We start from the raw sequence: 26926 nt of genomic DNA on the forward strand, positions 1-26926 counted from the left end.
GGAATTTGCGAACACAGTCATTAACAGAAACAACAGCATCACACAGATCGGAAGATTTGAGTTTTAAGAACACAGAATTTAAAAACTTATCGAACTGAATACCGAGTACATCATTAGCAGACAACAACAAATCCTCAATTAACCAACGATGAATCTCAAAAGCCGAAGGTTTCTCTACGGAACGATCAAACTCGCACTGAACATTGTTCTGTCGCTCTTCACTGTCATCGTAAAGTATATCCATTACTTACAGTTCAGTAGAAAGAAAGCCACGTGGCAAAGTAAGCAGACGAACGCCGTGGCGCCGCTGGCCCAGTCGCACGAGGTAAACACTGCTCGCCAGGCACCGAGGTGTTGCCAGGCGGGCAGCCAGCCAAGTACTAACCGGGCCCGATGTTGCTTAACTTCGGTGATCGGACGAGAACCGGTGTATTCAACATGGTATGGCAGTTGGCGCCCATATCATGTAGCACACGGCAGAATTCGCATTCGGTTCTTATCCCAACACAAAATCATAGTTTTCGGTCGAAATCAGCCGCATTTTTTACAAAAAATTTTATTGATAATTCGTCAGGTTAGCGCGAACGCAACCCTGACTTCCAAAAATTCTGCGCCGGAAGAACGCACTTCATTTTCTTTTTTTTTTTAGTGAAATTTATACATTTATTTATTAACATTACATCGTTACAACAATACATCCTTACAACAAAACATGAACAGAATTGTAATTGTAAGCACCTCCCGCAATCCGACGTGCCCGCTTGGCGCGTGTAACCTTCGACACTCGTGGAAGACGCATCTTGTCCCTGGTGTCCAGCGGATGACTGGCGCGCGGCCGACCGGTGGATGGCCTGTGCGGGGTGTGGCAGCGTCGTGCTGTAGGGCGCCACTGCTGGCGATGTGAGCTTCCTCGCCTCGCCTCGCCTCACACGAGATGTTTGCGTAATTTGCAGTGCATTCGCACCATTCCTATCCCTGTCCCTGACTTTGCTCGACTGCCGCTCGCTGCCGCTCGGGTCGTGGCCCATGTAAAAGCGCAAGCACGATAAACATCTGCAGGAGGAGACGAGACGAGACGACTAAAGAATAAATTTGTGATTACATAACGAATTAGGAATTGTACACCGCTACAGAGCAACAGGCGCTGACGTATTTCAGAACATATCTGCCGATTCGTACTGTTTTGTCGCTTTCAAAGACTTCCTGGCGAACTTGATTAGCACATTCTCCCTCAAACTGAGATAATTACTGCAATTTCGTACCTTATGGTCATTACAGTAGTTTAAAATGCTTAAGGAAGTATCTTTGTCACAACAGAAAGGTGGCATGGAAACAGGGCTGGGAGAGGTGGCGGCATAAAAAGAAAAAATGTGAAGGGGAGCCAACAGCACCCTGTGTTCCCAGGTGGTACTAATCGCGCCCGATGTTGCTTAACTTCGGTGATCGGACGAGAACCGGTGTTTTTTTATATATATTAGGCAATAAGTTCGCCACGCTTCAAAAAATAAAAGGAAATGAATACGAAAGTACCTGGCATTATTATGCCGCAGAAAAATAGCTAAACACATATGCAGGATCATCACACAAAAAGTAAAATTAAAATATTGGGCAATAAGCTCGCCACGCTGCAAGAAAAAATGAAAACTAAAGTACCTGGCAATAACATGCTGCAGAAAAACAGCTAAACACATAAGCAGGCGACATTGCACGCGTAAAAACAAAGCGACTGAGAAAAACAAGCACGTAAGCTAAACATAATAGTCGTGGCAGTAATAAGCATTTACACATTGAGGTAACACACGGCCCGAATTGCGTCACCGTAAATGGAGAAAGAAAATGTGTATGGCAGTACCACAAACAAGACGCCAAACCGTCCAAAGTTGGAAAAAAATTGATAAAGAATCAAATTAATGAATAAATGAAAGAAAGAAAATCCAAAGTCGCTGAACTTTTGTATAAGCGTGAGAGATCGCTACATTCAAATAGGTTGGTTGGGTGGGTTGAAGATCAAAGGGACCAAACTACAAAGGTCATCGGTCCCTTGTTTCATAAAAACACAGAGCACAGGGAAACTAACCACCAGTCAAGCGAAGCACTAAAAGAAAAATTCCGGGGGAAGAAAAGCACCACGATCCATTGTAAGACAACACGGAAAACAGAGCACAGCAACAAACACAACATAGAGAACAAAGGCAGAAGGAATTAAAACTGCACAGCAGAGGACTGTGGCTGGCTGATCACGAAAATAATAGGATGAGCCAGCCACTCTGCAACACGTTAAAACCTCCAGCCTAAAAGCTTAGGGTGGAGTCGAATTACAACACAAAACTAATTAAAAGAGACAGCTCAAAAGAGGGTGATGTTAAAAAAATTTAAATGGACCTATAAAAGCCACTTGCGCGAATAAAACTTAAAACCCGATCTGCCATAGAGACATTGTCACCTAAAAGAGATGATAAAGCACCCTGGAGATTAAAAGTTCGCCTGAGGGCGGTTAAAAGAGGACAGTCCAACAATGTATGGGCCACCGTCATATTCGCACCACAGCGACAATGAGGGGGGTCCTCTCGACGCAGCAGATGACCATGCGTCAGCCAAGAGTGGCCAATGCGGAGCCTACACAGAACAACAGAATCCCTGCGAGAGGCCCACATGGAGGAACTCCAAACAGTCGTGGTCGCCTTTACCTGCCGCAGCTTGTTGGGTGCAGACAGAGTGCGCCAGTCGTCTCCCCACATCCCAAAGACCCGACGGTGCAAAACGTTCGGAGATCAGTTGCCGGGAGGCCGATCTCCAACGGCAGTTTGCGGGTAGCTTCTTTGGCTAACTTGTCGGCTAGTTCGTTTCCCGCTATCCCAACATGTCCCGGGGTCCATATGAACACCACCGAACGACCACGCTGTTCAAGAGCGTGAAGGGACCCCTGGATGGCACCAACAATGGGATGGCGTGGGTAGCACTGGTCAAGAGCCTGCAGACTACTGAGTGAGTCACTGCAAATGACGAAGGACTCTCCAGTGCTGGTACGAATATGCTAAAGGGCACGAAAAATGGCTATCAGTTCTGCGGTGTAAACACTGCAGCCTTCCCGCAAGGAGCGCTGGTCGACATAGTCCACATGAGCATAAGCGTACCCCACACGGCCATCAACCATCGAGCCATCGGTATAGATAACCTCCGAGGCATGGTATGCGCCTAGGAGAGCAAGGAATTGGCGGCGCAAGACTGCAGGAGGAACTGAATCTTTTGGCCATTGGGAATGTTCCAGCCGAAGCTGCGGCCGACGAATACACCAAGGTGGTGTATGTGGGCGGACCTGGAAAGCAGATGGAAGAGGCAAACACTCGAGGTCATTAAGGAGGGACCAAACACGGATCCCAATTGTATGGCCTGATCGTGGCCGCCGGTGTGGGATATGGACTGCCGCATTTTCGAAAAGGAGACGATAGTTAGGGTGACGGGGCGAACAACGGACGTGGGCAGCATAGTTGGCTAACAGTTGTTGACGCCGAATACGAAGTGGAGGAACCCCAGCCTCAGCAAGGAGGCTATGAACAGGACTGGTGCGGAATGCTCCTGTCGCCTGTCGAACCCCACAGTGGTGAACAGAATCCAGCAGTTGCAACGCTAAGGGCGATGCTGAGCCATACGCCACACTCCCATAATCCAGTCGGGACAGCACAAGGGCTTTGTAGAGCTGCAGCAGCGTATTACGATCTGCACCCCAAGTTGTGTTGCTGAGGCAGCGAAGGGCATTCAGATGCTGCCAGCACTGATGCTTGAGTTGACGAATATGTGGAAGCCAAGTAAGCCGGGCATCGAACAGCAATCCCAGAAAACGGTAAGTGTCATAACTGTGAGCATGGAATCCTGAAGATAGAGCTCAGGGTGGGAATGGACAGTTCGACGCCGACAAAAGTGCATAACACAAGTCTTCGCAGGAGAAAATTGAAACCCATGGGCTAGGGCCCACGCCTGCGCCTTGCGTATGGCTCCCTGCAACCTACGTTCTGCAACACTAATGGTGGAAGAGCTGATAAAGATGCAGAAATCGTCAGCAAATAACGTGGGTGAGACAGACGAACCTACTGCTGCTGCAAAGCCATTAATGGCCATAAGGAAAAGGGGCACGCTCAATACAGAGCCCTGTGGAACGCCGTTTCCTGGATATGAAGCGAACTATGGAATGTGGCAATTAAAACGCGGAATATCCGAAGAGAGAAAAAATTCTGAATAAAAATGGGGGGAGAGCCCCGGAGACCCCACCCGTGCAATGTGGCGAGAATATGGTGCCGCCACGTCGTGTCATATGCTCTGGAGAGGTCGAAAAAGACGGAGACGAGGTGTTGGCGCCTGGAAAAAGCAGTGCGGATTGCAGACTCAAGAAAGACCAAAGCATCGGCGGTAGAACGGCCCTGACGGAAGCCGCTCTGGCACGGAGCCAGAAGACCCCGAGACTCGAGCAGCCAACACAGCCGTCGACTCACCATGCGTTTCAATAGCTTGCACAGAGTATTTGTCAAGCTGATGGGCCGATAGCTATCCACATTAAGCGGGTCCTTACCAGGCTTCAGCACCGAAACGACGGTACTCTCCTGCCACTGCGACGGAAAGACACCATCGCCCCATATGCGGTTGAAGATGGCAAGAACACACTGCTGACAATCCGGGGACAGGTGTTTGATCATCTGATTGTGGATGCCATCTGGCCCAGAGGCTGTATCGGGGCACTGTGCCAGGGCGCTTTGGAGTTCCAACAAACTAAATGGGGTGTTATACGCCTCAGGGTGGCGAGAAGCAAAAGAAAGCCGTTTACATTCCTCCTGGCGTTTTAGCGCGCGGAACACGGGCGGGTAATTCCCCGACGCAGAGGCCCGAACATAGTGCTGGGCGAAATGCTCGGCGATTGCATCGGCATCGGCATCGGTGGATACCGCCCCGTTGATGGCAAGCTCTGCGACACCTGTAGAGTGCTGCAATCCAAAGATGCGCCGAATCTTCATCCACACCCGGGAGGGTGAAGTAGGGGAACCAATGGTGGAAACGTACCTCTCCCAGCACTCCTGTTTCCGCCTTTTGATATGCCGCCGTGCCTGAGCACGGAGACGTTTGAAAAAAATTAGGTTCTCCAAAGACGGGTGCCGCTTATGTCGCTGAAGAGCCCGCCGACGTTCTTTAATGGCTTCAGCGACCTCTGGAGACCACCAAGGCATTGATTTTCACCGGGGCACCCTAATGAAGAAGGAATGGTACGTTCCGCTGCAGTCAGTGTCTAAACCGCCACATCGATGGTACCGTGGGGGAGAGAGTCAACAGTGGCAGCAGAGGAGAACGTTTCCCAGTTTGCCTTGCTAAATGCCCATCTAGGCAAGCGTTCATGGGAGCGACGCTGGGGTAGTGAAAGGAAGAAGGGAAAATGGTCACTACCACACAAGTCGTCATGGACTCTCCAGTGGACCGATGGTACAAGCCCTGGGCTGCACAACGACAGATCTATGGCCGAGAACGTGCCATGCGCCACACTGAAATGCGTGGCAGCGCCAGTGTTTAAGAGGCAGAGGTCGAGTTGGGAGATGAGATTCTCGACCTCTCTGCCTCGGCCAGTAACCTTCGTTCCACCCCACAAGGGATTGTGGGCGTTAAAATCCCCCAGGAGAATAAAAGGCGTGGGGAGTTGGGCGACAAGTGCAGCCAAGTCGGTCAGGGAGACTTTACCACCTGGAGGGAGATAGACACTGCAGACGGTTATGTCCTGGGTAGTCCTTACGCGTACAGCCACAGCTTCCAATGACGTTTGAAGGGGCACAGGAGCACTATATACAGAGGTAAGGACATACACGCAGGCTCCACCTGACACACAATTGGAAGTGCCACCGTTGCAGTAATAACAGCTGTATCCACGAAGGACAGGGGTCCGCATTGCCGGGAACCAGGTTTCCCGGAGGGCAATGCAGAAAGCAGGTGTCAGGCTTAGAAGCTGTCGTAGCTCAGGGAGATGGCTAAAATAACCGCCACAATTCCACTGGAGGATTGTACAAAGCGTGTCCTGTTGGAGCATTCAGGCACTGAAAAGGCAAATTACTTTGCAGGGTCACATGCTGCCACCGACTGAGCGACAGACGTCACTACGCCATCGTTTCTGAGGAGACGGCGAGATCCAGGTCATCAGGGGACGCAAAGAGCTCGACCTCGTCCTCAGAGGCTGAGCTGACAGGGAGCATTGGTGTGGGAACCACTGGGTCCTTATCTTGCTTGGAGAGCTTCCTCTTCTCTCTCTTGTCTTTGGGAGGAGGGTTGGCATGCTGGGAGGGCTTTCCTGACGTATTATCAGGAACAGAGGAAGAGCATGAAGCCCTTCGACCAGCAGCTGGTGGCTTCTTCAGCCACTGGCTAGTTTCTTGTGAGACACTGGGAAAGTCCTTGGAAGGGACTCCCCCAAGGGATCCCTTCCGAACAAGTGAGGCCGGAGGAGGCTGTTGCGTCTCCGGCTGAGCAGCCAGAGAGAGCTGTCGCTTCCTCGGCTGAGGAGCCAGAGAGGGCTGTCGCCGCTCCGGCTGAGAGGTGGGGACTAACGCCTCGGTTGCTTGGGGTGCACTGCTCCCAAACTCGGTGTTTTGGGAGCAGTGGAAGAGAGAGCGGTCTGTCCCAGCGGTGGGGTAGACGTTACTTGATTTTTCTCTGTGGGCCAACAGAAAAGGGAGTCTGTGCAGGAGCTGGTGGCGGCAGTGTGACGGTAGCATAACTCCTCAACATAGGTGTGGGGTTGAGTCGTTCTAATTTCTTCTTTGCCTCTTGGTAACTTAAACGGTCCAAGGTCTTAATTTCTTGTATCTTCCGCTCTCGTTGATAGACTGCACAGTCTGGTGAGCAGGGAGAATGATGCTCCCCACAGTTAACGCAGGTGGGAGGCGGAGCACATTGAGCATTAGGATGCGGAGGTCGTCCACAATCACGACACGTGGGGCTGGAAGTGCACCTGGAGGACATGTGTCCGAATTTCCAGCACTGGAAGCATCACATAGGGGGCGGGACATAGGGCTTGACATCGCACTGGTGACTTTCTCAGCCAAGCAGTCGCCCTCAAAGGCCAGGATGAAAGCACCAGTAGCGACCCTATTATCCTTTGGCTCCCTAAAGACACGATGGACAAAGTGTACTCCTCGTCGTGCCAGGTTCTCACATAGCTCGTCATCAGACTGTAGCACAAGCTCTTTATGAAAAATAATGCCCTGGACCAAATTTAAGGTCTTATGGGGAGTGACAGTAACGGGGAAGTCACCGAGCTTCTCACAGGCGAGTAATGCCTGGGACTGCACAGATGAAGCTGCTTGTATCAAAATGGCCCCGCTCCTCAGTTTGGAAAGAGACGCCACTTCCCCAAACATATATTCGAGATTGTGCACGAAGAAAAGAGGCTTAGTCCCCAAAAACGAATCCCCATCAGTTCTGCTGCATACAAGGTATCGTGGCGAATACAGCTCCCGTCTGTCTGCAGCTCTACGTTCCTCCCATGGTGTGGCTAGGGAAGGGAACGACTTCGGGTTATATGTCACAGCGTTAAATTCCACCTTACCACGCTTGGAGACATTGGCGGTCGGGTGACCACCAGATTGAGATTTCACCCGCTTCATTGCGGGGCATCCGCCCCAATGCCACCCACTCCAACCAGGGGCTCTCCCCACGGGCGCCACCCAGCCACAGCAAAGGCCACCTGGCAGGATGGCCATTGCCGGGAGTCCCGATGCCCCAGAGAGACGAGCATCTACTCCTTGGCTTACGTGGGGAGGTGTCAGCTCAGGCATCGGCAGTACGATCCCTGTGTTGTCAGGGGGCTACAACCTAGAGGGTACATGACGACCGCACCACAATGGGCTGGCTACCGTGCTGGATTTTGGGTGCCATGGGTAGTCCATAGTGATCGTGAATGCTGATGGTGATGCACTAAGGGCGGTACTTACACAATACATCAGGTGTGTATGCCCAAAATGAGGGATGGAGGGTGCAGGTACGACGCCAAGACGATCAACAGTGCCAAGGCCTTAAGGCACAGAGGACTGATGGTGCACCACGTAAGGTGTCCTTCCCCAAAAGGCTCGTACTTCTGTGGAATTTGGAAACATGGAGGTCAAACCCTAATGGGGACCATCACATTAAGGCCAAAACGTTTGAGACTCCTTTTAGTCGCCTCTTACGACAGGCAGGAATACCGCGGGCCTATTCTTACCCCCGAACCCGCAGGGGGGACATTCAAATAGTTCGCGAAATCTGCACGGTATGTCTTTTTACGTTTCGCCGTCACAAAACAATCCCAGATATACGCCAAATATGAAAATCCATCAGACAGTTACAGATCAATCAGGGCGTAAACAGTAGTTGTATGCCTTGCACGTGGAAAATACTTATTATCAGGGGTAATAACGGAATCGACGGTGACATTTGCCGGTACAGTTCTGTGAATAAGTGCGAGCATGATCTGACAAAGCGACCACACGTCTGCGACAGCCCGACGCTGCAGTCGGTGCTCCCTGGTGTCAGGCGCGCCACACCTGCCACAGTTGGGCGAGGCGAGGAGATGGATGTCGGCGAGGCGTTGGTTGGTCGGTAAGGTGTTGTTCACCAACTTGAACCACAACGCCGAAACGTCGGTTGGCAACACGCTGTCAATGATGTTCGCCCACACCTGTTTCCAGTTCACAGTAGGGAAGCGAACCTCCAACTTGTGAACCGGCGGCCGTCCCATCAGGTCGGCGTAGAGACGCCGAGCCGTACGGTGTGGATCGTTAGCCGTTCTTAAAACGTAACTGCGAGTGAGATAGTATTCTCGCACGATCGACAAACGATAAGGGACGTCGGCAACGGAAACAGGGGCGCGCTCAGACGCCGGCCGACCGATCTCCAATAAAGCAGCCGTGGTGCCACCCGGACAGCTGGTCTGCAACGCAGCTGTGCGGTTGACATGCAACGCCGCCCAAGTCCTAGGCCTCCCAAGGATCTGTCAAGGACACAAACCGACGCCCGCACTTTAAAAATTTCATGACGCCACAGTAACCAATATACAACACGTGAAATGGAACGTGCAATCAATTTCGGGGCGCTGAGCAGCTTCGCAACGTACCATGCCCGCGAGAGAATAAACGTGTTAATGAGGTCGACTTTCTGTAGTAAACTGAGCCGTCGGGAAGCATGTGTGCGACAAAGAATGCGAATACCAGTAAGGAGTGACCACCAGTTCTACGGCGACGCAGTAACATCGAGACCCAAAATGGTTTGGTGTGAAACAACGCGGAACCATGGTCTTCGGTCGTCAACACAATGCAATCCCAGTGGAAGGAGCACAGTTTTCCGTGCATTTATCCTGGCACCAGAAGCCCGTTCGTAACGGTCCAATAAAGCTCGAGTTGCATCAATATCCGCCGTATGCGCCACAAAAACGACCACATCATCAGCATAAGCTGAACACCGCAACGACACATTGCCACTTCTTACCCCATGGAGTGTACGGTCGAGAGCTCGCAGCAGTGGATCGATGGCAAGCACAAAGTAAAACATCGACAACGGACAGCCTTGCCGAACAGAACGACGTATCGGAAGCGGCACGGTCGGCCAGCCATTTACTATGACAACCGACCGAGCTCCCGTAAGTAAGTTGCGTACCACTTCCAGAAATTGGAGACCAAAACCCATGCGCGACATGACCTGAAGGAGGTAGTCGTGGCTGACACGATCAAAGGCGTTGGCGAAGTCAATGGATAAGATTCCTGCGGAGGTACCAGGAGCCGCTGCTGAACAGACAACGTCCCTGTATGCAGAAGCCGCAGTAAAGATGTTACGACGCCGTACTCCACACGACTGAGGAGCAGCAATAACCTTATCCATTACAGATTTCAACTTGTCAGCCACGCACCTCGCAACGATCTTATAGTCGGCATTTAATAAGGTGATAGGCCGCAAGCCTTGGACGCGACAATCTCCTTCCTTCTTAGGAATAAGCACCACCCTACCGTCCATAAAACGGCTGGGTACTGCCACACCACGAAGGACTTCGTTAATCAATGAAGTGAACATGCCCCCAATAATGTCCCAGACGGCGAGATAAAATTCCGTCGGTAAACCGTCGGGCCCTGGAAACTTCCCTTTGGGACACACCTTCAACATCGAAAAAACATCTTGTGGCAACAACGCTGCAGTTAAGTCGGCGCGATCGTCGTCCGTTAAAAAACAACGTAGCTCGTCTAAACAGGCGGCAGTGGCGATGCCATCACCATCGTAATTGGAAAACAATGCGGAATAATAAGCAGTGACGTGAGCAACCATATCCCGTCTGCCACTGAGGCGATGACCATCATCCGTTAACAAACTCCGAACACGTTTCGTAGACGCCAAGCGTCTCTCCTTCGCCAAATAAAAAGTCGTCGGATGCACCTCATCAACAGCGCCCGAAAAACGACTACGGACTGCGGACTACGTGACCTTTCGCCCTTGCGCGATGAATACCCAGAATCTTGCTCTTAATGCGATTGAGCGGCAGACGGAGGTTACCATATTGGTCAATAGGGGCGTCGAAGGCATCCCTAAGACAATGCTGGTAAAAATCGAGCGTACGGTTCCTCCAGTACGACTCCTCGCGACTGAACGCTTGCGCGGCATGACGTAACTGACGCTTAGCTAACGCCAACCACCAATCAAGCGTCGAGAGGTAATTGCCAACTTTTTGAACGCAAGATTCCCACACAGCCGTAATAGCCCGTCGGAAACCGTCCTTCGGCAAGTGAGTGACGTTTAGCTTCCAAACGCGCGGGACAGGAGCCGCAGCTCCACCCTGCAGCCGCACATCACAAACGTAGCTACGGTGATCACTGAACGCCACGGGGAGCACGTCAACACGACGGAGAGCATCTTTGAGGGCATAAATACGGTCAAGGCGACTGCCCCCGGTGTTGTAGATGTGCGTGAATACAGTGCGATGTGGGTGGAAATGTCGCCAAGTATCACACAAATCAGCAGTAGTAATCAACGCGGCAAGTTCTTGACAGTGTGGGAGCGGTACTCATATCTGCAGCATCAACAACACAGCTAAAATCGCCTCCTACCACAAGTGGACGACCAGTTGTTAAAACAGGACAAATCTCATAGCTAAAAAAACGCGACCGTTCACGGCGCTTGTCCGTGCCCGAAGCCGCATTGATATTTACAACACGGACTCCTCTGATCGTACACGCAATGGCACGGCCGTTAGGCAGCACCTGAACGTCTTGAGGCTCTATCTAACTTGTCTTTGTATAAAATGGCAGTGCCACACACAGAAACACGATCCACATTGTAAATAACACCATAGCCAGGAATATCACTAAAAACTCTACCGGCCACCTCCTGAAGAACAACATCATAACGGCCGAATTTTATGAGGTAAGTAAATAATAAAACTTTATACGCAGCCGTTACGGTATTGACGTTCAACGTTAAGATCGAAAATAAACTCATTGATCTAGAGGCGGATTGCAGAGAAAAACATCAACCCATCCGACGTTAGGCCCGTCACGTAACATGGTATGAAAGTACACAAAACGATATCCGTATCATGGGGATACAAATGGAAGTCAACATGTAAAAATGTGGAAGTGGAAAGACACACAACATGCATAATAAAAAATAAAACGTAAAACAAGTGGGCAGATACCACATACCCACCCCGTAAGGAGCACAGTAGAACAACTTGTTAAAAAAAAAAAAAAAAAAAAAAAAAAGCCAGAACAGTGGCCGGAATTACGCCATTCTAAAAGTTGCAAACCCGCAGGAAGTTGCACAAAAGAACAGCAAACAAAGACCCCGCATCAATCAAGACCCACCTGATAATTGTAACAGATAGGACATGGTCACGCATAATAAACGTAACACAATGGAAACAGAAAAACATGCACCGAGATGTGTGTTGAACATGCGCACAGCGCAGACCGAACACAGTGGAACACAACAGCTGCGCGAAATGACGACATCTAACACCACATAATGCAACGTGCGCATACAATCTTGCCGTAAAGACGGCGGAAACAAGCGACAAACATGGCATGCCAATGTCATTAATATAACGCGTCATAATTACGCCAAACTTACAACACCGCTGGCACATTACAAAACTTCACGACAACAGCAATACAGCAAGGTGGACATGAATATTAATCGGCAGTAAGAAACCGTCGAGAGAACAACAGACAGTGGACAGCAAGCAAACACAGGGAATCACACGGATTTCTAGAAAAAAAAACTGCTGCAAAAAAAAAAAAAAAAAAAAAAAAAAACACCAATAGGCACACAGAAACCGCCCCGCAAAATAGCAACATTGCCACAAGTCAACGTGACAATAAAAGCGAAACATTGTAACAAGACAAGCACGACACTGAAATCAAATTATGACGGCGGCAACAGGAAGTCAAATGGCTATACTGCACCGTCCAGAGGCTGACAAACACGTCATGGCAAACATTCACAGTAGAAGATAACACCGTTGCTACTCTCGTAAACCTTTGGCAAGCCACTGTACAAAAAGAGCAAAAGGGAGAAAGCTCTATCGCAACCGTAAAATATTGTCCACTTGCAAGACACAGCGTGATTAGTACAAACACAAGAAACATTGACAATCACAGAAAGGTAACATTAAAACAACTACTGATTGGTTCGAACAGGAATGCATTTACGTAGGTGCGGGTGGGGGGTCCGGAACCACCCCCGACAGTGGGGCGTCCTCCGGCGACTTCCACCAAGCGTCATGCTGCTCCATAGGATCCCTGTCGACAACTTTCGGAGATTCCGCTCCCATCGGTTCAGCGGCCATCCTGATTTAGGTTTTCCGTGATTTCCCTAAATCGCTCCAGGCAAATGCCGGGATGGTTCCTTTCAAAGGGCACGGCCGACTTCCTTCCCCGTCCTTCCCTAATCCGATGAGACCGATGACCTCGCTGTCTGGTCTCCTTCCCCGAAGCAACCAACCAGCCATCGGTTCAGCACGTGCGGGCGAGGCCGCACCCGCCCCTGAACGCGTGCGTTGCCGTCTCAGTGACTGATCGCCGGCCTGCTCACTTTTACGTTTAACAGGCGGCTCAGCCTTATCGCCCTGACTACCCAGTAGCTGACGCAAATGCTGGGTTTGCTCCTGTATGCGCGTCTCCCTCGTGTCTTTCGTCCCGCCCCCTGAGCACGACGACAGTGTCTCAGAGTCACTGCCGGTCCCTGAGAGCGGGGTCGGTGAGCTGTCCCTGGATTTCTTCCCCTTAACCGTACGCTTACGCTGCTGCTTCGGCAGCGTATGCTTTTCCTTCGGGGCGGGCGGCGGGGGCAGAGTCTCCTCCACGAGTTCAGTGACAGGGACAGAAGTTTCCGGTAATTCAGTTGGCGGAACAGACACTGGCCGCGAAGAAAGAGGTTCTACTGGTGACGCGTCAACAACATCCATAGCAGCAGTCACCGGTTCGTCGGAAACAGAGCGAACGGTTGCGTCTACTGCAGGTGGCGGAATCGGTGGGACGGGTTGGGATACCGTGCCCGCTACAACTTCACTCAAAAGCGGGACAAACTGACCAGAGGCGTCTACAGGCCGTTCGCGCGGGAGCTGAACAGGGCATCGGCGTGGGCAGTCCGTACGCAAATGTTCCGACGAGTGACAGACAGAACAAGTTGGCGCTTGCCCGACATAACTAATTTGCGCACGCACGCCCGCGATCATGCAGTAAGACGGAATGTGCTTTTTAAGATCTATGCGCACACTCCGTACGCCACTGTTGACTTGATAACGGTACCCACTACCCCACTTGCCTTTACTTATGGACAATACCGTGCCAAACTGCATCAAACCGCGGGATATGTAATCATTTGGACGTTCAGGTGGTACATTAAAAACGCGAACCGTTCGCACACCGTAGCCAGAGGGAACTATCTGCACATCACTGATACTGCCGTCAAAATGCTTAAACTTGCGCACGCCAGCAAAGGTCTCAATAAATTTATCGTAATGGTCAGCACTGGTAAACTTAATGAACAACGAATACTAAATAAAGTCCAATTGGAAAGTGTCGACAACCTCATCCGGTAATTTAAGCTCGTCAAAAATCCACTCATGAATTTCAAATGCAGTCGGCCGCTTAGCATTCGGATCGAAAACGCACTGCGCGCTATTCGCCCTTTTAAATGTCGACATGGTGGTGGTACTTACCGGCTGTAGAACAGCAAACAGGAACACGGGCAGGAAGAATCACGCGACGACGCGCACGCGACAACAGCGAAGTCACGACTGACAGCGCACGACCGGCGTATGGCCTGTGCGGGGTGTGGCAGTGTCGCGCAGGAGGGCGCCACTGCTGGCGGTGTGAGCTTCCTCGCCTCGCCTCACACGAGATGTTTGCGTCATTTGCAGTGCATTCCCTATCGCTGTCCCAGATCCGACTTGTCCCGACTTAGCTCGACTGCCTCTCGGGTCGTGGCCCATATAACAGCGCAAGGACGAGAAACGTCTGCAGGAGGAGACGAGACGAGACGACTAAAGAATAAATTTATGATTACATAACGAAGTAGGAATTGTACACCGCTACAGAGCAACAGGCGCTGACGTATTTCAGAACATATCTGCCGATTCGTACTGTTTTGTCGTTTTCAAAGACTTCCTGGCGAACTTGGTTAGCACATTCTCCCTCAAACTGAGATAATTACTGCAATTTCGTGCCTTATGGTCATTACAGTAGTTTAAAATGCTTAAGTAAGTATCTTTGTCACAACAGAAAGGTGGTATGGAAACAGGGCTGGCAGGGGTGGCTGCATAAAAAGAAAAAATGTGAAGGGGAGCCAACAGCAGCTTTTTTTTTAACGTATGTAGACTTTTATTTACAAAATAACAATTTCGTTTAGAAATACAGTTTACATTTTACTTGTAAAGACGAGAGATCCATTCTTTGCTTTTATTTTCCTGTTATTGTACTGTCCAGGTAATTATCTCATTTGGTGCTTTTTTATTTATTTATTTTTTTTATTTTTTCGAGAGTCTGTCAGTCAGAGTTTGTTAGTTGTTTCTTGCATCGTTTATTGTTGTAGTTTAGCAGTTTAGCAGTTTAGCTTTTCTGAGTCTTTGTACGCTACATTTGTACGTATGGCAGAGTGAATTTGGATAAGCATGGATTGTACGATCTATTTATTTACAGAGAATAATTAGTATGAAAAAGTTATTTTATGGAATTTTATTTATTACTAGTTATGGTATTATTAATGTTGTTATTATTTTTGTAGATATTTTGAGTTGTGGATGTGCTCTATTCATTTTAAAATAATGTTGAGTTATTACTATCTTCTTATTAAATCTTGTGTTAGAAAACAAGGGGGAGGCATTTTACGTCGGGCCTTGAAAATGAGACCTTAGTGGGACATGCACTAGGCATGAAATCAGTTTGACAGAAATATTAACGAGTGTATCAGTTGTCAGCTGTTGTTTGATGAGTAAAGTGGTATCCAAAGGGGAAACACCCATGAAAAACTATCTTAACATATTAAACAATCCATGACAAAAGAAAAAGGACATTACTATTTTAGCGAATTATTAAACCTATTTTTTTCCGATTGAGCAAAGAGCAATACACTAGGAAGCATTATACAGTGCAATTTTAGAGCTAGTTTATTATAGGTGGTGCGTGAGAGTAAGGAAGACTGAAAGGAGGAAACTATTCGTGGTGGAAAGACAGACATATATAAGCATGTGAATCACTAGTTGGTTGTACTGATAGACCTGTAGTAGTTTTGTGGTACTCACAGTTAGGCGCACCTCTCGATTGCACACGATGGAGTGTAGAAAACAAAAATCAAGCACAAAAACACAAACAACAAAAAGACACTAAGCGCTATGGTTATATTGACACTATATTGGAAACTTTTACGTGTTCGATCACTTTTCACTGTCACATTTTTTTAAAAGAAACACTTTAGCACTTTAACACACGTATCACTGTTGGTGCTTTTAGGATGTGGGAGGACATCTGCGACTGCGACAGGGGCGTGGGAGGGTTTGTGGCGGTGGGCGGCGGCGATGGCAGCGGCAGCGGCGGCGGCGACGGAAACGGAAACGTCGGTGGCGGACACGTCACGTGGCGGCAGACAGGGCGTCCCTGAAGGCGGCGGTCAGCGGGATCTCCAGGAAGTTGTGGAAGGTCTCACGGTATTTGGCGTGTTGTTTTGCCTTCTTGTGCTCTTCCCACAAGTCCGTGGGGAATTGCACGCTGTCTGACTGCTTTTTGGTAATGACTGCGTGTGCAGTCATGGCGAGTATCCACATCGTGGCCGTTCGTTTTGGCCTAGGGAACGGTTTCGCATCAGGGACGGTGAGAGCCGTGACTTGCATGTTTCTTGAGTCGCTTCTGTTTATGTGGGCTATTATCTTCTTGCTTGCCTCCCATATGTTGCTGGTTGCCCTGCATACGAAACGGTGCTCTACAGTGTCCTTTTCGTTGCAGGTTTCACAATTGGGCGATTCTTTTATATGGATTCGCGCCAGCCTCTCGTTGGTCGGTACGGTGTTGTGCACTACTTTGTACCACATAGATCTGGCGTGCTCCGGTATTGCTTTTTCTGAGATATTTCTCCAGACGATTGGCCAGTCGTGGTCTGGAGATTTTATCTCGATTCTTGTTCTGTGTGTTTGCCCTCGTAGTGCGCCGTAGATGTTTTTCGTCGTCCTTAGTTGCGGGTTTGTTACGGTGGGCAGTGCGTAGCTGTTATCGGGGATCAGTTGCCTGATGTGTCGCATCTTAAACGGTATGTGACTGGTGTCTACCGGCGCTTCTTCTGATCGTGGCCTGTGGTTGTTTATTAGACAGGCCGTGATGCTGTTTTTGTTTTTGCCCTCCATTTGGATTGCTCTGTGGAGCAGCAGCGCAGCACACTTTGTCCTGACGTCCACCAGCCCCAGCCGTCCTTGCTCCTTCTTCAGTGAGCACGTCGCCTGCGATACTTTGAAAATCTCCCGCCTCCACAGCAGGTAGTAGACGGCTCCTTGTATCGCTCGTGCGATTACTGTTGGTGCACTCAGTATCTGTGCCACGTACCAGGCTTTCGACAGGATCGTTGTGTTGATCAATTCTGCTTTTTGTCCTAATGTTAGATGTCTACTCGAGTGAGTCCTGGCGAGCCCTCGTATTGTATGTAGGTTTGTACGCCAGTTTTGTGTCGCCATCTTTAGTGGGAATTTTTGGATGAGTATCCTTAGTGTTTTGTGGGTCTCGGTTACTCCCTGTTGATGGTCAGACTTGGGTTGCCAATGGGGAGCAACACGGTTTTTCTGGGATTGACCCTTGCTCCCGATGCGTTTTTAAATGTTTTGATTATCGGTGATATTTCGTCTATCTCCTGCTCGTTGTTGACAAAGATTCCCACATCGTCGGCGTACGCCATGCATGTGACCTTCTGCTGCGCGATTTGGTAACCACGCAGGCTTGCAGGCAATTTACATAGCAGTGGGTCAAGCGCTGCCGCGAAGAGGGCCATGGACAATGGGCAGCCTTGCCTTACTGACTTGCCTAGTTGTAAACTTTTTGTTGTCCATCCATTTACAGTTATTATCGATGTGGCGTTCTTTAGAAGGTTTCTTATAATGTCGGTGAATTTTTGTCCGAATCCGAGTTTGGTTAACGTTTGCAGGAGATATCGGTGGCTGATCCTGTCGAAAGCCTTGTGTAAGTCAACAGAAATTATTGCTGCGGTCGTTCTGCTGGTGGCGGCGTGCGCAATCACGTCTCTGTATGCGCAGGCGGCGTCGAATATGCTCCTGCCGAGCTCTGCACACGTTTGCCACGGGCTGATCGACTTCATTAACGCAGACTTGATGTTATTTGCGAGGCAATTCGCGGCAATCTTGTAATCTGCATTCAGCAAAGTTATGGGCCTGAACTCTTCTATGTGTTTCGCTGCCTGTGTTTTTGGGAGAAGGATTACCGTCCCTTCCAGAAAGGAGGCCGGTACTGCTGTCCCGTTTAGGATTTCGTTCACCATTTCTGTCAGGTGTCTTCCTACTAGGTCCCAGAGCTGGCTGTAGAATTGCTTGGGGATGCCGTCGGCTCCTGGTGCTCAGCCGTTTGCCCTGTCTTTGAGGATGGCTCTCACCTCATCCTCCGTCAATTTTTCGGTCAGTAGCGCCCGATCTTGATTGGTCAAGAGCTGACGTGTCTCCAGCAGGAAGTCTGCCGTACCGGCATCGTTCGTCTCTTCGCCTCTGAAGCGCTTTTCGAAGTGGTTTTCCACGTGGTCCACAATTTCCCGCTTTGTGGACAGCTTGTTTCCGTCCTTATCGAGGAGTTCGGAGATAACCTTGCTGTTTGCCCTTTGCCTTTCCCTGACTAAGTGGTGCAGTGTCGCAGGCTCATTCTCGATGACGCCGTGCGTTTGACTGCGAGCGATGACACCTTCCATTCGCTGCCGTTTCATGTTGAGCAGACGTGCTTTTAAGGCCGGTTCCCACTAGGGCTGCCGCGCGTCAAAACCGCGCGTCAGCGGCGTGGTTGCCATGGAAACGGCGTCAGCGGCACGGCGCGGCGGGCTCTGCGTCGCGGTTTGACCATGTCGAACCGCTTCCGCTGCCGCGTGCCGCGCTCCAGGTGCGCGCCGCCAATCACAGAACGCACTGAGCGTGACGTCAGGTACGGCACCCCGGGCCACACGAGCTTTCGCCGAACCGCTGGCGCGGACGCGTCGGCAGCCATGAAATACTTATCATCCGATTCCAAGGAAACTATTCGGTAGAAAAATTTGATTCTTGGGCATGTTACAGCTTGATATCTTCTCTCGATAAAGGACCGAATTTCTTTTCGTTATTCGTCGTGGTTACTTGCTGTATCGCATTTACGTAAACCTTTACACGAAATTTTAATGAGTGTGCAGAGGTAAAAACGCATTGCGTGGACTTTGCGTACAGTTCATTTTAGGTAATACATTATTGCGTATGAAATTTAGTCAACATATCGAAATTGTTTTTAAAGCTGAGAGCAGAACGATAGCTATCACCGTTCTCGAGATATTGGATGATATGTCGGCGGACGGGCTGTGCGGTGACCTCTCGCGGGTCGCTCGCGACGCGACCGATACTCCGTCCTGCTCGTCGTAAACCATGTGGTTGTATCAACTGCAAATTTCGTAAACGGTTCAAGAAATCGAAACGTGTTTTTTTGCAAACGATAACTTGTAAAAAGTCATGTATTTCGTCGCATGATAAATATCCAAAATCTGTTTATCTACCGAGATATGAAAGAAACTACAGTTTTTCAGAAGGGATAGATGAATTTTTTTAAACGCCATTTAATAGCATGTGGAATGAGAAGTTAAACCGAGACTAATTTGCTGGTATGTCATAAGATGTAATTTGCTAAGCATCCACAGCTATTGATTATTTCCTTTGGAAGTAGCAAACGTTTTTTTTCTATATCCAGTGTACTTTACTGGTTCAAGACGCTTTTTGCCTTTTACTTTAAGGCATCTTCGGTGGAATCTAGAATGATTCAGTTTTGTTTTGATATGTGATGCTTGCAGATTATAAAACAGTTCACATTTTTTTTATGCGAATAACTGATTACTTACAGTGAATCGAGTTTTTGGCGGACATCTGCGTTTCTCCTCACCTGGTCACATGCTGAAGGTTGAACTAAAACTTAGTTTGTGGAACATAAGCACATTTTCATGTTCGCTCTTTTTTCTTCTGTCACTAGCTGTAGACATTTTACCGAAAACACTGAATTGAAGTCATAACTAGTGTGTTCACCTTATGTCCCTTACTGTTTGGTTTGTTTGTGTACATGTTGCCAACCTAAAGAATTATATGCTGAAAACTAATGTTTGTTTATTTCTGTTCTCCTTATATCTGTATGTGTGTGTGGCCAGCCAGTGATAGTTATAGAAAGTTGAAAGTGAATGCGGTAGTTGTCAGACAGTGGTTGAAAGATTTGGTGTTCAGCTGATTTCAGTTTTGGTTTAAATGTTTTGTGGAGGAGTGCATGGAAGAGTAAATTCACTGCTTACATTAATAGATAAAATAGTAGAATAGCGTTTCAACAGATGATTATTATCAGAATACTATCACCCAACCCCTTTGTCCCCATTCGTTGACGCCTCATAATATGTCCTGTCAACTTACCCCTCTTGTAGTCAAAGTTGTGCCGTAATTTCCTCTTCCTCCTCTATTTAATTCCGTTCCTCTTCTTTAGTTACACGATCCTCATATCTAATCTTCAGCATTCATATTGATTACCACTTTTTGAAAGTGTCCATCGTCTTCTTGACAGAACTGTTCATCGCCCACATTTCACTTACATACAAGGCTGCATTCCACACAAATACCTTTGTAAAATAGTACCCAATCATTAGAATTTATATTCGATGTGAACAAATTTTCTTTTTCAGAACGCTTTTCTTGCTATTCACTGACTTCATTTTATACCCTCTCTACTTCTGCCATCTCAATTACTGCTTCCCTTTCAAGTCATTGAAGTCTTAGAAATGCAGTTTGGTTTCGGTACAAGTTGTAGATAATCTTGTGGCCCTGTGTTTTATCGATGACGTCTCCAGAGCTTCAAAGAATGTTTTAATGAAGATTGTCAAAATCTCTCTCTTAACATGCAAATGCTATAAACACAGTTTCGCAGTTCTTCAGTGTGTCTACTTAGCTAAGTGGTAGGATCAGTATTGCCTTGCGTGTTCAGACATCTCTCAGGAATCTGACATTGTGCTTATGTTAGTTTGTACAACCCCTCCCCCTCTCCTCTCCACATATTCCTTCAACTTTCTAGCCTTCCCTTATTTGCTTAGTTCTGGCTTGCCAAATGAGTTCTTGACAGTTGCTTCTCCTTTGAGCAAAGTTTTCTTTGTTCTTTCTCATTTTCATTCCCTTATGTTTACCAAGTGCAAAATCGCGTTGCAATTTTGGACTTTCTATCAACGTCATGTTTAGACATTTCTATTTCCTATGGCCTACTTTATTTGCTGCATTTTTATATTTTTCCCTCGTGTCAAATTTAATATATCACGTTTTATCTAGCGATTTCTACTGTACCTTCTTCCCGTTCACATACTCTGCTGCACTGACCACTTCTTCTCTCAAAGATATCCATTCGTATTCTAGCGGATTCCTTCCTCTGTTTCAGTCAGTCGTTGCATTACGGTGACTTATTCAAGTTCCATTTCCTTAATTTGCCACCGTTTACTGCCTCTTTAGTTGTAAACCGCAGCTCGTAACCAATAAATTATTGTAGGTTTGTGTCTGCACCAGGAAATGTCTTATAATTTAAAATCTGGTTTCGAAAACTTTGTTCCAAATATGTGTTATTCTTTCATAATTCTTAAGCAAGGTGCTGGCGATGATTACATTATGCTCTGTGCGAAATTCTATCTGGTAGCTTCCACTGTCATCCCTTCCCCCCAAGCCTTTGTGTTCTTACTGTTTTCCTGTACCTGCTACCGTATCACATTTTAAATTTTTGTCTCGCTTAACTATCTGAATAATATCTTTTGTCGTACATTGTTTCAATGTGTTAGGAGATAGTGAACAATCATGAACGGTAGTCATCAAATCTGTTTATGGCGAAATGAGAAAACATGAATAATGAAATGTGTGAAAGAGTACATTGTACAGAAAGTGAAAACATGCTATGTCTTCACCCAACTTAGTCTTTCCTTCATGTAGGTGTAAAATATAGTTAATCAAACGCACCGGGCGTTTCGGTGGGTCTCGCCCCGTACCTCAGTGGCTGTCCGCCATTGGTTACCGCTGGCGTCTGCCGCTTCCAGGTGGGAACGCCGATTCCGCAAGCCGCCGCGTCAAAGCGGAAAACGCTTGCCGCTGCCGTTGCCGCACGACGCGCTGCCGCCCTCTAGTGGGAACCGGCCTTTAATCTTCTCACGCGCGTCAGGTACTGTGTGTCGGCGGCAGGGGCGTTCAGTGCGTCCTTAAGACAGAGTGCGTAGAAGTCTGCTGTGCTTTTCTTCCAGTATGCTTTTTCCGCGCTGTATCTGATGAGTGCGTTTCTGATCGCTGGCTTGGCAAGTTCTGTCCACCACTCTATAGTGGAGCTGTATGCGTGACGTCTTTCTGAGCATTTCCCTACTGTGTCGGAGATTTCCGACCGTAGTTTCTCGTCTTTGAGGTGTTTGACGTTTAGTTTCCATCTCGCCTTTTGTCCAGCGGTCTTTCTTCTCGGCAGGTGGATTTTGGTTTCGTATGCGCAGTGATCAGAGAAAATCACTGGGCAGACCCCTACGTGTGATACAGAGACGGCCAACTCTCTGCTCACGTACACCCTGTCTAATCTGCTTTTCCCCCTGTTGTAATGAAAAGTGAACCTTGTGTCCTCTTTGTTGAGCAGACGCCACGAGTCGTCAAGTTTTAGACGCCTTGTGAGCTCTTGCAGCTCCATGCATAGATTCGGTACCGGGATCTGATCTTCTGGTGCAGCTACGCAGTTAAAATCTCCTCCTAGCACAATGTTGGTGTCATTGTGCGGGAGGAGTAAAAAATGCGTTCGTTGAAATATTGTCCTCTCGCCCTCTTCTTTTCTGAGCCCGACGGTGCGTAAATATGTTTATGAACACCGTTCCTGATATTTCTACTGCGATCCCGCTTCCATCAACCATCAGTTTTGGCTCCCCTGTCTCTATTTCTTCTCTTATCATAATCGCTGTCCCTCGTCGGGTTTCGGGGTCTATGTTGCTGATAACTTTGTATCCGGGTATCTCTTCTATTTGTGTCGTTACCACCTCCTGCAGGAGAACTACGTCTGCGGTTCTATGCTGCAAGAATTCTGATAGGGCGTCTAATTTAACTGAAGAGCTCATTCTATTGACATTGCATGAGATGATCGTGTGCGTTGTTTTACTGTGCATTTAGAATGAGGGTCGTCGGGCGCTTTGCTGGGGCGGGTCGGGTGTGTGCTGTGGCCGGTCAGGCCGTAGGACGACGTGCTCGAGTTTGCTGGTGTGCGTTACGGTTTTTGCGGGTGGTACGTCTGATGATTCTCCATCAGATGTCTCCATCCGTTCTGCGTTATCGTGGCTCCTCCTAGCGCCTTTCCTTTTCGGTTTTGTCGGCTTTTGCCGTTCTGTGTTGGTGTCCTTCCTCTCGTCGTCCGACTCTTTGAGTATGCGCGCAATTTTGTTAACAGATTTCTTGATGCTGGCCTCGCGCATCTCGCTAAACGTTTGTTGCGTGTTGCTGCTGGGTCCGGCCGTCTGGCTGGTCACAGCTGCTTCCTGGACGGGGGCGTCGACCACCGCTACCCTCTGCCGCCGGAAGGCAGGGGAGGAGGCGGTGGCGGCTCGCTTTCCATTGTGCCTTCGCCCTCCGAGTCGGAGCTGAGCAGGCGTTTCTCTCCGGCGCTACCTGCGCTGGCCTCGGCCGGGGCCGTGACGGCGGCAGGGGGGTGGGGGAGCCGCTGGGCTCTCCGTGGCGGCGGCTGTCGGGGCTGCCGCTTCCGCTGTCGCTTCTGTGGCTGCTACGGCTACGACCGGCTCTTTGTTTAAACGTGGCGCTTCACCAGCTATTGCTCCGGCGTAGCTGCCCGTAACATTCTGTTGCTCGGCATTCGTATTCGATTGCCGTGGCAGTTGCGCCGGTCGTTTGTTTCTTGGGCAGTTTGCGCGCATATGCTCTGTGGAATTGCATATGGAGCACGTCTGGGGCTGGCCATTGTACTGCACCACTCCCCTGTGCCCTCCAGTCATCACGAAAGATGGCACGTGTTTCTTTAATACCATCGTCACAGCCCTGACGCCCGAGTCGACCTTGTATCTGTGTCCCGCTCCCCAGAACTCGCGGTTCACCGACAGAACTTCTCCGTACAGTCTGATGCATCGTGCAACTTCCTCTCCGGCACTTCGAAAGGCAGATTGTAGACCTTCAAGTGCCTCACACCGTAACCAGCGTACGAGATCTTTACGTCACTCACGGCACCGTCCCTGTGCGTGAATTTCCGTATGCCACCGTGAGTGGTCACCAAGGTTTCACATCGTACGAGCGTTCACTAAACATCCAATCCTCAATTTCAAAGGACGTTGGCCTAACGAATTCCAGGTCAAATTGCAACTGCAGCGTCGTATTAGATCAGTTGTAAGTACTCATTTTGACTCACCAAATCGTTGAAGCTCACATTAAGGCGACGAAACAGCTACCTACGGCTGGCACGGCGTGGGAGCCGGCAGGCGGCGGGCGCGGGCGCGGCGCGGTAGAATGTCGGGCGGCGACGGCTCGGCGGCCGGGAATCCTCGGCTACCTGGGACGCACAATAGCGAGCGGCACAAGAGTTGGCAGGCGGGCAGCCAGCCACACCCGGTGTTCCCAGGTGGTCACCCATCCAAGTACTAACCGCGCCCGATCAGGCGCATTTTTCTTCTTTTTTTTTATTATTGATAATTCGTCAGGTTACCGCGAACGCAATCCTGACTTCCAAAAATTATGCGCCGGAAGGACGCGCTTCATATTCTTTTTGTGTAATTTATACATTTATTTATTAACATTACATTGTTACACCATAACATCCTTACAACAAAACATGAAAAGAACTGGAATTGTAAGCACTTCCTTCCGCAATGCGACGTGCCAGCAGAGCGATTGCTGAATTAGCGGGCGCGCCGCCGCGTGTGTGAGACGCACAGCAGCTCGTTGCACCTCCTGTCATCCGCTTGGCGCGTGCAGCCTTCGACACTCGTGGAAGACGCATCTTGTCCCTGGTGTTCAGCGGATGGCTGGCGCGCGGTGTGGCAGTGTCGCGCTGGAGGGCGCCACTGCTGGCGGTGTGAGCTTCCTCGCCTCGCCTCACACGAGATGTTTGCGTCATTTGCAGTGCATTCCCTATCCCTGTCCCCGACTTTGCTCGACTGCCGCTCGGGTCGTGGCCCATATAACAGCGCAAGGACGAGAAACGTCTGCAGGAGGAGACGAGACGAGACGACTAAAGAATAAATTTATGATTACATAACGAAGTAGGAATTGTACACCGCTACAGAACAACAGGCGCTGACGTATTTCAGAACATATATGCCGATTCGTACTGTTTTGTCGTTTTCAAAGACTTCCTGGCGAACTTGGTTAGCACATTCTCCCTCAAACTGAGATAATTACTGCAATTTCGTACCTTATGGTCATTACAGTAGTTTAAAATGCTTAAGCAAGTATCTTTGTCACAACAGAAAGGTGGTATGGAAACAGGGCGGTTTAAAAAAAAAAAAAATAAATGAAGGGGAGCCAACAGCACGCGGTGTTCCCAGGTGGTCACCCATCCAAGTACTAACCGCGCCCGATGTTGCTTTACTTCGGTGATCGGACGAGAACCGGTGTATTCAGCATTTTTTTGTTGTATTCAATTTTTTTTCCTTTTTTTGTTAGAATTAAAGAAAAAGAAAACATCAGAAAGAAACTAGCAACAGAAAACATCGCTGCTTGTGGTGTCTCCAAACCGCTGTAAAGTTCTGCAGCGACAGAAATTAAAAATGAGTGGAGCACAAGCACGAGGCAAAATGTGATATCGTCACTATTTAGAAAGGGAGAAAAAAAACACGATCACTGCCACGAAACTAAAGTCAAACATTATTCAATAAGCTAATTTCGTTTCAAAGTTAATTCCGCGATACAAAAATTCACAGAAATAACAAATACTGCCACAATAAAAGGCCAAAAAACATGAAGCAACGAGCTCATCCCGTTGCGTACGAGAATGAACGGTACAGTGTGCCGCTAAAAGAAACTTAAACATTCAATCAATTATCGCTTGACATTGTGAGCGAGTAGCTATGAGACGTAGGCGCACTAGATTAACTAAAATTGGTTTTTTTTTTGTTTTTTGTTCCTTGGCAATGATAATCTCAAAAACATCGGAACAATTCATGCCCCAATTTCTTGAATCTAAAGGAAAGAAAACGAAAAGCTTTGGACAAAACTAGAAAACAAGCTACGATAGTACCCATCGTGGAAAGAAAAACAAAAATATATATATGTATGTATACAAACAAAAGTATTAATATATACGTTTTTACGTATGGGCCGCCAATATTGCGTGAGCTTCCGGACGGCCGATAAACACAGGCTAATTTTGGTATAACCAGATACGTAGACAGACAGGCAGACAGACAGACAGACAGACACACACACACACACACACACACACACACACACACACACACACACACACACACACATTTAGAAAGGCTCAAAATTGCGTCTACATGCTTCATAAGTTACACTCCAAGATTCAGTTACAGTAAGGAAAGCAGTCCTTCGCATCAAATTAGTGACGTATTAGGAATCGTTTAAGTCATTTATCCAGGTATCTTGTTACGTTCCATAGAAAATACAAACCAAATTTTAAGATAAAAGCCATGTTTGGGAAAACAATGTTGTCATCACAGCAGTTTGTCAAAAGCATAATTGAGAGCAATTGTTAAAATATTTGCAAAAGTCCGAGTATAGTCTGTCCGGGAGTGAATAAGACGATGCCGCGCAGACAGATATTCAAGATAGAGAAAATCATCCGCCAGCTGCAATTTCAGGAGAGCATAGACAGTATGTGCAGTGAGCCACGTAGTAGCCGCATGTTTCGTTGCCGGATAAGGTCGAAAGTCCGGAATCAGCGCAACTTCCACTGAAAAGCTGGCAGGACTCGTGCGATTGACTAGGGCAAGAAGCTTAACTGCGATGTTCCAAATCGACGCTGACCGCGGACACGAAAATCGGTGTTCGAGCGTGACGTCGCATCGGCAATAATCACACAAGCCAGACGGCCGCAAATGAATGCTACACATCTTGTCGTTAGTGGGGAAGGCTCGATTCACGACTTTGTACCAAAAACTACTAACGTCCGGCGGCAAGTAAGAGGCGTGGATGTTGGCCCACACCGTCCGCCACGCCGATCCAGGAAAACGCAATTCCATC

General features: G+C 48.6%; 1 protein-coding gene and 2 pseudogenes across 1 annotated transcript; 1 reads left to right on the forward strand and 2 right to left on the reverse strand.

Annotated features, from left to right (window-relative positions):
* Positions 1 to 337: 337 nt before the first annotated feature.
* LOC124790739 lies at positions 338 to 455 on the reverse strand (annotated as a pseudogene).
* A 13547-nt stretch (positions 456 to 14002) lies between these two features.
* LOC124789130 (cold shock domain-containing protein 3-like) lies at positions 14003 to 23523 on the forward strand. The gene is made up of 3 exons (XM_047256420.1): positions 14003 to 14079; positions 15993 to 16115; positions 23166 to 23523. Exons 1-3 carry the CDS (start codon positions 14003 to 14005, stop codon positions 23521 to 23523), a joined length of 558 nt encoding a protein of 185 aa, XP_047112376.1.
* A 1718-nt stretch (positions 23524 to 25241) lies between these two features.
* LOC124790665 lies at positions 25242 to 25360 on the reverse strand (annotated as a pseudogene).
* Between the last annotated feature and the right edge of the window lie 1566 nt (positions 25361 to 26926).

The sequence above is a fragment of the Schistocerca piceifrons genome, chromosome 3 (genome assembly GCF_021461385.2).
Source record: "Schistocerca piceifrons isolate TAMUIC-IGC-003096 chromosome 3, iqSchPice1.1, whole genome shotgun sequence".
In the NCBI taxonomy this organism is placed as follows: domain Eukaryota; kingdom Metazoa; phylum Arthropoda; class Insecta; order Orthoptera; family Acrididae; genus Schistocerca; species Schistocerca piceifrons.

Bases quoted from the DNA above. Each gene is read 5' to 3' on its own strand.
- LOC124789130 (XM_047256420.1), top strand. From the start codon at position 14,003: ATGGTCAGCACTGGTAAACTTAATGAACAACGAATACTAAATAAAGTC. The intron at 14,080-15,992 runs GTAATTTAAGCT...TGGTGCTTTTAG, and splicing joins AGTGTCGACAACCTCATCCG to GATGTGGGAGGACATCTGCG. The intron at 16,116-23,165 runs GTGGCGGCAGAC...TTTTGTTAACAG, and splicing joins GTCGGTGGCGGACACGTCAC to ATTTCTTGATGCTGGCCTCG.